At 54.4% G+C, this 12,890-nt stretch overlaps 1 protein-coding gene and 1 long non-coding RNA gene across 2 annotated transcripts; one reads left to right on the plus strand and one right to left on the minus strand.

Annotated features, from left to right (window-relative positions):
- The first annotated feature begins 3,760 nt into the window (after positions 1-3,760).
- Positions 3,761-8,225, plus strand: LOC119099928 (uncharacterized). The gene is made up of 4 exons (XM_037223020.1): positions 3,761-4,401; positions 4,710-4,858; positions 5,795-5,902; positions 6,317-8,225. Exons 1-4 carry the CDS (start codon positions 4,026-4,028, stop codon positions 6,626-6,628), a joined length of 945 nt encoding a protein of 314 aa, XP_037078915.1. The 5' UTR covers positions 3,761-4,025; the 3' UTR covers positions 6,629-8,225.
- Positions 8,226-8,238: 13 nt separating this feature from the next.
- On the minus strand, positions 8,239-10,479 carry LOC119099929 (uncharacterized). Its single transcript, XR_005094442.1, has 3 exons — positions 10,403-10,479; positions 9,268-9,389; positions 8,239-8,713 (listed from the first exon to the last, which is right to left on the minus strand). It is a non-coding gene; the product is annotated as an uncharacterized LOC119099929 (long non-coding RNA).
- Between the last annotated feature and the right edge of the window lie 2,411 nt (positions 10,480-12,890).

Genomic DNA, 12,890 nt, shown 5'->3' on the forward strand with positions numbered 1-12,890 from the left:
GCAGGGGGCACGCCGCGGCCGCGGCGAGACGCAAGGGGACACTCTCCCCTCACGCTCGGCTGCGGGGCTGAACGACTTGACCTCCGCAGCGTCGAATGCGCAACATCGGACTTAACTCCCGCCGGAGACGTGCGATGATCTCATGCACAGCTCTGGCAGTGCCGAGCATCTATGCTTGCCATCGTCCTCATTTCCATCACCGCTGCACTGGAACTGACGTATGCCCGTGTCTGTGAGGAGGCACAAAGAACAATCTTGAGAATTGGGTCCACAGATAGAGCGGCATGCCGCGTACCGTTCTGACGAGCATGGGCCGCTTCATGGCAGCACGCTGCCTCGCTGTAGATGATGCCGTCGCCTTGCTGTCCACGTCCACACAGGGTCTGGGGCTGATCTGCCAGCAGGGCAGGCCTGTCCACGTCCTCACAAGGCCTGGGGCGGCAGGCCTGCCAGCGAACCCAGTGCTATCACACCCCCATCGATGATTCCGCCGCCGTTCGACCAAGCGGCTCCCAGCAGATAGCGACGCATTCATTGTTGGGCTCGCGGATAAAGCTGGCGAGATTTCAGGAGCGAGCTGGCCGGCCCACCATCAGTAGGGCCGACGCGTCTTGCGCCGGCCTGCAGGCCTCCAATGTTGATTTCCGGCTGTTGCTTAACATACGGCCACACATATTTCTCGGCGCGAGCCGCATAAACCGTCAGGAATGTGGCGCATTTCCGGGTAGTGTCGCGGCTTTGGAGAGAAGCCTTGGATGTGGGGATGCAAGTGGCAGAGTTTCGATAAAACGGGGTTTTGCTTCTTTTAGCTTTTTAAGATGGTTGGCGCGAAGTTCCCTTTGGAAGCAGCTTGAAATGAAAGTGTAGGACAATATACACAAAAGGGAATGGAGTTTCACCGGCGCTTTCGAAGAAGGTTTACCATCTGCGTCGCCTCCATTCAGTGAATTTTGGGTCCAAAGGTGGGTGCTTTGCGGAAAGCCCAATGAAGTGTTGTGAACTCATCTAGTCGTTATAGCAAACGTTTCAAAGCGTGGATTTTCACCATTGATACTAGCTGGGAGAGCCCAGACTGGCGCCAACGGACGGTTCCGCCTCAAAGACCGTGTGCTGCGAGTATTGCTTTAGATCTCTCACAAAGCCAAGTGTGTCCACACGAAGTCTCATCGATGCGCCGTACGCCGTGAGCTCAAACAAATTTTTATCAACGAAACTTGCCGCTCGCCCACCGAAAAATGTCCTAAACTGACTATATGTCTCTCGTCTCCATGGCTCTCGCTGGTACGGGCTTATTTTGTTTCCCACTGGATATCGCCACCATATACCACCTCCCACGGGCTTGCAATCTCCTAATTCAGACCAACAACCTGTAAACACAGTATTCTCTCGCTCACTCCTTCACTCTCGCGCTCGCTCACGCCCGCTCTCTCGTACGTTCCCTCACTCGCTCTCCCACTGTCTCGCTCCCGCGCTCCCTCGTTGAGCTATCGTGTTCTCTCCTAACACGAGGGAATGGGAAGGGTCGTGTTGCCTAGTCCACGGCGTCTCAGCTCGGCCGGACTCCGACCGCCGGGGTCGGCGGCGCGCGCCACACGGACGCCACCTGTCGCCGCACTGCTCGGCCGCCCGAACCCCGTCAGCGTGTCTGCCCCGCCGACCGCTGACAATGGCCACTGACGGAGTTCTGGGCCAGCACAATGTCTCTGATGCCCTGCCTGCTTACTCGCCTCCGCCCTCGCCGCCATTAGAGCCGCCAGCAGTCTGCCGGAACCGGTGACTTGCGCCTCTCGCCTTGTTACCCACGGTGACGAAAACATTAGTCGTGCTTTTGCTACACGTTCAGCAATGGCTGCCGTACACACGGGTGCTGTGGGGACTCATGCCTGAAGGCTCGTCGTCCTGCGCTGCGCCGCTGCTCGGTGCACCTCTGTCGCCATGGCTACGGTCGGCTGGCGGGACAAGTGGGCAGAAGTGGCCGCGATTGGATGAGGTCAGCTGGCTAGTCAGCACAGCTCGCCGGCGGCGGCGGACGGATGGCTTCCCCTAACCAGGGCAAGCGAGCTGGCACAGGCTTTGTCAGGCAGTGGTCGCTGTCAGGCTGTGAGACCTGACAGATTCTGTGGGATTCTGACGGTAGCGGATTATCAGACTGGGAGCGGTCATGCTGCAGGGGGCTGACAGACTGCGCAGGGTGTCGGACCGAAAAAGCAGGTATGACAGGGTCAGATTAAAGGAACTGTCGGACAGTATGATGAAGTTTAAGACCGAATAACTGTCGGACTATAAACTCTCAGAATGTGAGGAGGAATTTGCAGGCTGTGGGAACACTGATTCGCCTGGGGGATTGCCAAACTGCGAGAACTGCAATGATGTGAGATGGTTTTACTACGGAAGTTGTCAGCTCCTGGGTGCCAGCTAAGCCTTAGGGTACAGACGGGGCTGTCAGACAGCAGCGGCCACGGACGCTGGACGGAACGTCTACAACTGTCAGGTCCTGGGTGCCAGCTAAACCTTAGGGTACAGATGGGACTGTCAGACAGCAGCGGCCATGGACGCTGGACGGAACGTCTGCTGTAGTGAACTGGAGTAATGCCGTTAACATTCCGTATGCATCTCGTATTCAGTTGCGCGTCGTTATTAACATAGCAGGCCTTATTTCGGTAATTTCAAGTACGTATGTCCAACTTCTTGTATGCAGTTTATGTAGCACAAAACGTGATTTCTGTTTAAGCATCCGGCCCTTTTTCCTTCTTTTTTTTGTGTTTTATCTTAAATCCTCCCGACGCCCTGCTTACCTGGGCAGGCTTCATGCTTCAGCGACGAGTGGGCCGAGAGGCCTCCTGAAGGGCAGCCTCGACCGGACGCCCAGCGCACACTCCGAGTGGTCCCTGCCCTGGCCAAGGCTCGGTGGTTGGCTCCCAGGCGCATGTAGTCCTGTCCCACCATTATTTATTCTCCTTCATCCCACAGCAATGAAATGATCACTTCTGGTCCAAAGGGCTCTAATCCAAACAACCAAATCATATCAGTCCTGTGCGAAACTCGCATTACCTGCACAACATTGAATGAGAGCCCGCTGAAGCACGTTATATCTGGAAAACCATGCTCAAAAAGCTAGAATGAACGATTCGACGGTTATATGCTGCTTGGCATTGAGCGCCGTATGGCAAATGGGGTATCAGTATTTGAATGACGTCTCTGTAGCGCCATGCATTCTTAAGTGACCGTGAAATAGTCTGCGTGAGAAAGTATTTCCATCTTCGTGGGCGTGCAGCTAAAAAACTAGAGGGTTTAAGGTCTTGAGAAGGACAGGGCCGTGACCTGCACCGAATGGTCTTCAAGATGGCTATTTTAGTTTAAACTCCCATACCAATGTGAAACACCTTCATAAACCATTACACTGCCGGTATGCCCGCATGTGCCGGACGTAATTACGCGTTTGACTACGTGTGAAGATGTAGTCACACCTTCACTGTGCGTTTCATTACCGGGGATCACAAAAAAATTTGCGTGTCCGGCATGAAATACACACGACACAACATTTAGCATTCGCTGTCGACCCTCGCCGGGCAACCAAGACTAGCATTCGCTGCCGACCCTCGCCGGACGACCGAGACTAGCCGAACGGCACGCCATTTGGATTTGCTTTCAAACCTGACATCCTCGCTCACCAGAGAGGATGGATCGCTTCACCACCTGACTTCAACGAGTGGACCCTATGCGGGCATCTGCGTCTTTTGACACAGATTAATTCGGCGTAGATTGGCTTTTGTGCGTCAGTTATCAAAATATAGCGAATATAACCTCCGGTGTATCACCAAAGCGACTGGAACGAATAAAAGTGCAGCTTGCTTTGCGATTTGGGATATGGAGGCTCGGCAGTTATCGTGGTCAAAGCTGTAATGATTTCAAACTCTTATTTTGCCTTGTGCAGCACAACAGCGAGACTCCACGTTACGTCATGGTCCAGTGCGTCGAATAAGTAAGCCGATTAATTTATAACGTTCGTTTCCGGCAGGAGTCTGATGGTGTCCTCCTGTCGGGACTTGGTGTACGAGTACAGTTCGAGCGAAGAGTCGGAGGGCTCGCGGAAGCCGTGTCGACCCTCGGTGGGGCGGTGTCTCAGCGCCGCCACGTCGGAGACCACCCTGCCCCCCGCACGACGGTCCGCCAGCCCGTCGCCGCCTGGCGGCGGTGTCTTAAGCTCCAGTAGCAACATCTACCGACAGAGAGCAGCAGGGGTATCGCGACGCTCGGCCGCTCCGTGCCTGAGCAGGCAGAAGCGGGCTTCGGTGCCCAGCCTCGTGGCTCCCCGCAAACAGCTGGAGAAGGAGTTTGGGGGCGGCAGCAGCACCGGCAGCTCTTCGCTCTCAAACCTAACATCTACGCTCACCAGAGAGGGTGGGTCGCTTAACGACATCAGTATCCGCAGCATGTCACTTGCGCGACAACGAGCCCAACGGTCGTGGTGTCACACACATGAAAATGGCAAGCATTACGATAACATGAACGTACATCGCGTGGCTCTTTTCGAGTTTTAACTGTCTAACGCTGTATTCCGGTGTTTTTTTATCGCATGCATTGGCGACCGAGCTCTACCCCAAGGAGCTGACGACAATCGGTACAGCGCTTACCGCCTCTCTCGAATGGCCCCATGTCTCTCCCCAACACTCATCTGCATGCGTTTGACTGACGAGCGTTGCCGACAGGCCAGCTGCTGCCGGCGCTGCTGACGGGCCTGCAGCGGGCCTCTGTAGGTCTGAGGCAGACCTCGGCCCGTGTCACGGACCTGGAAGGCCGGCTGGGCGGCACCGAGAGGAACATGACAGCCGCCAGAGCCGACATGGCCAGGATACAGGTCAGATTGGTCAGCTTCGGCGGTCTCGACTCAGGGACGGACGCACAGTCCTGAGGGTGGTCGGCTTGTGCGTAGTTAGCTTCTGGGCTTTTGGTGATTTCAACAGTGCGTTCTTATAGCCCCCAGCCGCCTTCTTGGGAAAAGTTCGACAAAAAGCGATGCAGCCCAGCGAGCCATTATCTGGCACGCTTCAAACCGAACTTAGCATGTTGCATTCGCTTTGTGGCACGTGAAAGCTGTCGGCTGCATTCGTTACCAAAAAAGGTCGCGTTCCGCCTTGAGAATGAGTTGAAATACATCTGACTGAGCTTTACCCTGTGTCGAGACGCTAAGCTCCCGCAAGCTGAGTATTGCCTCGTGTCGAGAGGCTAAGCTCCCGCACGCTGAGCATTGCACTGTGTCGAGAGGCTGAGCTCCCGCAGGCTGAGCATCACCCTGTGTCGAGAGGCTGAGCTCCCGCAGGCTGAACATTGCCCTGCATCGGGAGGCTGAGCTACCGCAGGCTGAGCATTGTCCTGTGTCGGGAGGCAAAGCTCCCACAGGCTGAGCATTGCCCTGTGTCGAGAGGCTAAGCTCCCGCAGGCTGAGTATTGCCCTTTGTCGAGAGACTGAGCTTACGCAAGCTGAGCATTGCTCTGTGTCGAGAGGTTAAGCTGCCTCAGGCTGAGCATTGCTCTGTGTCGAGGGGCTGAGCTCCCACAGGCTGAGCATTGCTCTGTGTCGAGGGGCTGAGCTCCCGCAGGCTGAGTATTGCCCTGTGTCGAGGGGCTGAGCTCCCGCAGGCTGAGCATTGCTCTGTGTCGGGGGGCCGAGCTCCCACAGGCTGAGCATTACCCTGCGTCGGGAGACTGAGCTTTCACAGGCTGAGCTAAGCCGCTCAGCTCGGGCAATTTCTAGCACTCTTACAACATTATCTAACCTGGATTTCCCACGCAGGACAATGTAACGTCCCTGCAGATCATCGTGGCAACAACTAGTGGCAAGATGGCTGCTTTCGCCGAAATGTTCCAAACAGTGGATGAACAACTTCAGAATATGTGGATGGTGAGCTAGGCTACTCCTTTCATTTCGGGCGCAATTATCTTGCACTAGATGAAGAATCATCTGTGTCCGAGGTCTGCTTCGTTTTAGCGACATCATGGGAGGGCGTTGTGTTTTTTTGACTCACATAACTAACCACAGCATGCATTACAAAAATGAACTACGCTTTAAGCATCAACGAATCTGAGGAAGTGCTAGAAAAGCACACGCGACCAATGCTCGTTACCAATGGACAATGACTATCAGTGTGTCAAAGCGTCATCTCACTATAATCATTAACCATTCGACTTATGCAAGCTAAGCTTCAACGTGGAGCTTCGCACTATGCAACAGAGTTCGCTTCGGCCCGGTTGTCACCGGCCAGTAGCATGACTGCGCTAGCTCGTGACGCTGACGTCCGCCGTGCCGCGCCTCCAGGAGATGGAAGCCGTCAACGCCAACGTGCACCACGTGATGCACAAGACGCTGGAGCACCAGCGCCAGAACGAGAAGCTGTTCGGCCAGCTGGAGGCGCTGCGGGACCAGCTGCTGGAGCGGCGGCAGGGACGGGACGCTCCCGGCTCCGCTGTCACCAGGGGACGCCACCGTCCGCAGCCGCCCGAGGGCGTCCAGACGGAGGGGACAATGGGACCGGCGGCGGCGGCGGCCGGCGCCCGGGCCGTTGGAGTGGAGAGCACGTGCGATCTCAGCGCCGTCGATGACCTCCTGTCCAACACGCTGGTCATATGACGAGCGGGGCGTGACCTCAGGAGGCTGGCGGTGCAGCCAGGGACCCAGCGCAGCCGCGGTACTGATCACAGACTGGCAGCAGCGAGGCCGGCCGGTGCCAATGCATTTCCGCAGCCACGTTCCAATAATGTTAATAGCGCGTAGTCACTTGTGGTGGGGCCAGTGTGAAGTTGTTTTGCGTTCCACCTGAGACATTACCAAGGTTACATTTAACTGGAAGTCGTTGCAGCCACCTGCTGAAACGATGTGCATGCTTTCCAGCGAGTAATTGGTCGGGTTCATGCATTGAAGGTGCCCGTGTGAAGAGAGCGCTCTCGTGCCTTGGCTGAAGATGCCGGCCGCGCACCTGCGCTCGCCGAGTAGGAGGTGCGCAAAGTAAACTGCTGTTTATGTTCAGGTTTTATTTTTTGCTATTGAGGAATTTATCTACGGTAGGACATTTGAACTAAACCATGGAATCAGCCTAGAATAAATGAAGATGGTGGAATCGTTCGGCTGGGATCGGGTCCTCTGTGCACCACACGTGACAAATGTACGCTGGAACGTGATAGACAACACATGTCGAGAGCAAAACAGCACCTCAGAGTCATCAAAAATGGAATGAAACGACCACTCTGCTTCAAATCCATGCTACGGAAGGTCTGCTACAGAAACAAGGTAGCAGCACGGGGTCAAACATGAAATAACATCTTAGCACGAGCTTCCCTAGCAGAGCTTTCACGAAACTCCCTCCAACCACACGGCCCTGGAAGCACGGCGTTGAGAGTCAAAGGCACATTATAGCAACCATGGGAACGGGGCAGATAGTAAAGCTGACACATGTTATGCTCCCTGACGCGAGCTGGCCGTTGACGTGGATGGACCCTGCTTGCTCCGTAACATGCTTTCATCGTCCCATGGAGCACCGAAGGCGGGGATCGTGAAAGCTGGGAGGTTTCAAACCCCGAAATAGCTTCCAAATCTGTGTTACGTTTGTCTGATGCAGCATACCTTCTGCACCAACAATGCCCAACCTCGCAGCGGAAAGTAACCCAATTTAATCAGTCATGAGGTTTAAGTTGTTGAATCAACTTTGTTCGTGGCGATTTGCGTGGAAATACGCATTGCATCCTGTAAAATACCTGGTTCTGATACTGGAATTGATTCATTCCATTCGTTCTGAAACATTTGTTCTAAATCTATTGGGTGGATGCACTTATAGAGTCGGCGCTTACACTCAGCAGCACCTGTGGCGTGAGCGCCGTCCCCACCGTCCGATTGCGAGGGCCCCGGCGAAGGGCAGATTTTGCGGCGAAAGCCTGACGTGCTGCGCTGCCCGACACGGTCCGTCTTGCCCTCTGACGCCACCTAACCTTTAACGCGACCGCTGCCACCGGCCGCAGGCCATCTCAGCCAGAGGCAAATAGTGAGCGCATAATGTAACTCGGACCAACCCCGCCATGGGTAAGTAAAAAGACACGCGCGCCAGCGCGTCTATGGGAGCGGACAATCATGAGCATCCTACCATACGGATCGTGCACATCTAATCATGCTCACTTCCAAACATCTGCTTGTCATCCTCACCATCTTGTAAAGATTCGCAGCATGGAAGACTGAAGCTAACACGCATCACTCGCACTGTCCCCGAGATAAAGACGGTCAACGCCGTTTGATCGCCGAAGCGAGCGGACAACATTGGTAAGAACATCACAAACGCTCCGCAGCAATACACTTTTCGTTTTCATCGCCTTGGTATAGAGTCACAAATGAGCTGCCTCATCTAAAACACTGTGTTATGATACCCCGGAATGCTGGAATATTGCTGATGTCCTGGAACTCTTTTACAACACAACGGAATTCGCTCAAGGTCACCGCAGGGGCCACAAGCCTCAGCGGCGGACGGCAGAAGCGTGTCCAGCAGCATTGTCCCGCCGCACAGAACATTACTCAGCTGCTCAGCGGCCCGACCGGAAGCCACCATCACGGTTCGGCACCATGGCGCTCGCAGCGCCCTCCACTACGGCTCGAAGGCTGGGTTCTCGAGGCCGCCGCTGGGTGGCGCCACTGCGTCTCCGTTACCAAGCGCCTCTACGGTCGGCCTGCCCTCTGAAATCACGGCGGTAAACAAATTAGCACCGTTCAGTTCTAGACCCAGGACGCCACAGCAGTCACCTGGCCTGCTACAGAATGCATGTCAAAATGTTAACCTGAAGCTTGCATCCTATCGTTCGGGTGATGTGGTCTTTCCCGTAACGCGGTTTTTCACAGCACGACGCAAAAACTATACAGGCATAACGGTATCTGGACTATTCCACCCGGCCAAAGGTGAGCCTTATTTGCCGTCAGATGATGGTTTGTACGTGCGATATCATCTTAGCTGCCGTCAGATTTGCACACAATCGCCGCAAGTTGCTGTTACACGTAGCCAAGTGAGTACGGACGGAATGAGTGGGCGACGGAGGGGCGGTACTTCACTCGGTGTTACGCGACTTACATCGTCTTGCGACACCGCACGGGATAAGCTGAGTACAACTTATTCTTATCATTGTTTTGCTTATACGTAAGGAGTTATTTGACCTAAGATTATCTCATAATCATAACCACTCAATTGCGGAGAAAGCCCATCTCGGTGGAGAAAGGCGGTTTAACACCATCCTTACCACCATCCAGCTTAACCACCGGGTACTCTTCACTTCCTTCGGGAGGCTTGTACAGTATCCAAGCCAAGTTATAGAAGACGAATGAAGCAAATTTCCAACAAAGCGTGGCGCCCAACAGGTATCTGGAAAGGCAGTTGCGCGTTACAGCGCAAGGAACGTGGTGCTAATCTCTCACGCAGAAAAGTTGTTGAATAGCTGGTAAGACATTAGCCGTGCCTTTTCGCCATTGCGTTATTAACGCAAACTGCACATTTAGCTGTCGGTGCCGCAGCGTTGCCATCACAATGCGCCGCAGCTGTGGGGATGTTTTAACCACAGGTGTTATATCTGCGACATAAACGCAATGTAACACCCGTGACAGTGAGTGGAAGTTCCACTCATTGATTGGGTACGGTTCCACTTGTTTCGAGCACCAATCAAAGTCGGACGATAGGCGAAAATCTCCGACACAAGGCCGCAATGCAATGTTTTGCCTTGAACGGGAAGGGAGGTTGTCTCTGGGCCGAGTCCTCCGCCCACAGCCAGGAACGGTCGGACTCTCCACCCACAGCCAGGAACGGTCGGGCTCTCCACCCACAGCCAGGAACGGTCAGGCTCTCCATCCACAGCAAGGAAAGGTGTGGCCTCGAACCGGTTCTGTCAGCTAATCCCGCAGACATGTAGGTAGCGGTTATAGCATGTAGGTAGCACATGTAGGTAGCGGAGGCGTTTAACACCGAAATGTGCACGTAGCGGTTATAACGGAATGAAGAAAAGGAGCGGTAAATGTCACTACGGCGTCCAGTTATTTAACCACCGTAGTCTCTGTCCAGACGCAGACAAATGTTCACATTGCAGTCTTTGAAGGCTTTATTTTGGCATGAAAAACTCACGGCAGTTTGAACAAACCTTGAAAAATCACGACAGCCGTCGTTTTGTTTTGAACTATCAAATGCGATTGAGCGAAATCTTTAAAGCTTACTCCCCAAAAGCCCAGTCTGACAAGGTCAACGGGTTTCGACGGTAGTCCCTCTATTGCGGGAATTTTTCCAATTTTCATCGTTTTCTTTCACGTGGAAGTCGTCCAGTGGAAAACGACGCACCAAAGCCATCCACACCCCGCTCGTCCACCAAGATGACGTCTTCTAGTTCTTACCTGCTCATCCACCAGTTGTCGTAGACGAGACAGGCGCCGGGCCGGTCGCAGGGCGTCACCCACAGCAGGCAGGAGCGGGTCGATGAGCGTTCCGAAGATAATGGGCCCAGGGATGGTGCCCACTACGCGCAGCACCGTGCTCGAGATGCCCATCGCCAGAGAACGCTGCCGGGGCGCCACCGACCTACGACCCGCGGTCAACAGACTACGGTCAACGGTCAACGGTCAGGGGTCAGGGGGTCAGGGGTCAGCGTTCAGCGGTCAGCGGCCAGCGGTCAGCAGTTCAGCAGTCAGCAGTCAGCAGTCAGCAGCTAGCAGTCAGCAGCTAGCAGTCAGCAGTTGGCAGTCAGCGGTCAGCAGTCAGCAGTTAGCAGTTGGCAGTCAGCGGTCAGCAGTCAGCAGTCGGTAGTCAGTGATCGGCAGTCGTAGTGGGCAGTCGGCAGTCAGAGGTTAGAGAGGTCAGCAGTCAGCGTTCAGCAGTCAACAGTCGGTAGTCAGTGATCGGCAGTCGTAGTGAGCAGTCGGCAGTCAGGGGTTAGAGAGGTCAGCAGTCAGCGGTCAGAGTTTTAACAGTCAGAGATCAGTGGACAGTGGTCAGCAGTCAAAGGCTAGAGGCCAGATGTCAGCGATCAGAAATCAGAGGTCAGTGGCTAGGTTGGCGGTCAGAGGTCGTGGTCAACGGTAAGATGTTGGAGGTCAGTGGGCAGCGGTTAGTGGTCAGAGACCAGAGGTCGGAGACAAGAAGTCAGAGGCCAGAGGTCAGAGGTCCGAGTCAATGGTCAGAGGTGGAACCTGCGCCGTGGGGCGCCAGCATCAAGCCAGCGCGTTATTATCCGGACATAAGTAAAGAGAAGTCAGCAGGGGAGAGAGAGTGTCACAACACCACGAGTTAAACGCACAGTCAGGCAGACAGCTTTGACGGAGTGGATTACGCCAAAAAAACTTAAACTTGAACCAAAATGATATGCTATTCTGACATGCTTCTGCAAAGAGATGTAAGCTATCTGTTACACCGTTCCCTCAAAAAGACAGAACAAGAAGAACTTTTTAAGAAAATTTAAAACCCTTTGCAGTAGGCGCTGCAATGGACAGCAGCCTTCGGTTAAAAAACTTAAATTTTGGAGGGAGAATCATTCGCCGCATTAGCAAACATGGTACAAATTTGCATGATGATAATATTATATCCGCGCATATGGCATTTGCGGATGTGAATTCTAGTGTTGTCGCACCGAGCCTCTTGTACCGCTCCTTCCCAGCATTTCCCCACCGTGTTGGTTAGAGTTGCATTGCCTCCCTTCCATGCATGTAGACAGCAGCTGGAAGAGCTCTGTGGTGATAATTTAAACTGCTCGCAGTTCACTCACGCCCCTCATGTATCCAATAAAGACTTCTAGACAGCCCAGACAGGCCCCAGTTACGCCGCGCTTGCAGCGGCGCGGAGCTGGTATGGCGGCGCGTAACTGGGGCGGCCGGCCGCCGCGGCGCAATCAGCTGGGCTCAGCGGAGCGCACCTGACGATGGCCGTGGAGCTGGCGAGGTGCCGACGAACAGGCAGAAGGCGGCCACCGTCTGCACCACCACCAGCAGCGGTAGGTAGGGGCACGAGCTGCGACAGCGGCCACGCCGCGCCGGCTCCCGCGCCGGCTCCGGGAAACAGCCGCACGAGCTCGCCACCCTGAAAACGGACACGGGTGACCTCGGGTCAACGGCAAACGTTTGGGGGGGGGGGGGGGGAGGGCAGATCGCAGGGAGGCAGGGGTCGGACACAGCCTCACCGGCGCCAGCGTATCAGCCGACTGTTTCTCTCCAGCAGGGAGTCAACCAAAACTGGGACAGCGTGCAAGACATAAATCGCGATCGCGATAATAGATTGCGGCAAACTACTGTTCACCTTTCGCCGCAACATCTCCACTTATGTGACATAAATGCCAATTATGTTTTTCTTTCGTATCAGGCCATTGCCTTTTCACATATCGGAATAGCAGCCACTATTGTCCATCGGTGAACGAGCCTAAGTCTAGCGGGAGAATGCGGACAGAATCCGTTCGTTTATGCATTTTGTCCGGGTGGACTAAAAAGAGTTAATGCCAGTCCCATATCACTTCATGAACTTTGAGCTCAACACACCGTAGCCTAGAGTATTATGTACAGTGAGCTTGGCGGGCAGTGGTGCACTTCGATGCGAAGGCGACAGTCGACAATCGACTACATGCCACCGCAAGGCTTGCTGCATTCGGGAGGAAATGTTAACTGCCTGGCTGAGAGCACAACACGCGTTGCGGCGGCGGAGCCATGCAGCAGATATCGGAGGGATAAATCGGGACCAGTTCCCTCCTAGCTTGCACTGCAAGAGCGCATGCATCATAAACCAATAATTTGCACCGAGTCTTCTATTTATCAACGACCTACTAAGAACATCAAATCAGAATATCCGACCTGGTCATGTTGAATTAGCATTACACCATTAATGCCTCCCTTATTCAGCGTC

Source organism: Pollicipes pollicipes, unplaced genomic scaffold (assembly GCF_011947565.3).
Source record: "Pollicipes pollicipes isolate AB1234 unplaced genomic scaffold, Ppol_2.1 Scaffold_4881;HRSCAF=5763_pilon_pilon_pilon, whole genome shotgun sequence".
NCBI lineage: Eukaryota > Metazoa > Arthropoda > Thecostraca > Pollicipedomorpha > Pollicipedidae > Pollicipes > Pollicipes pollicipes.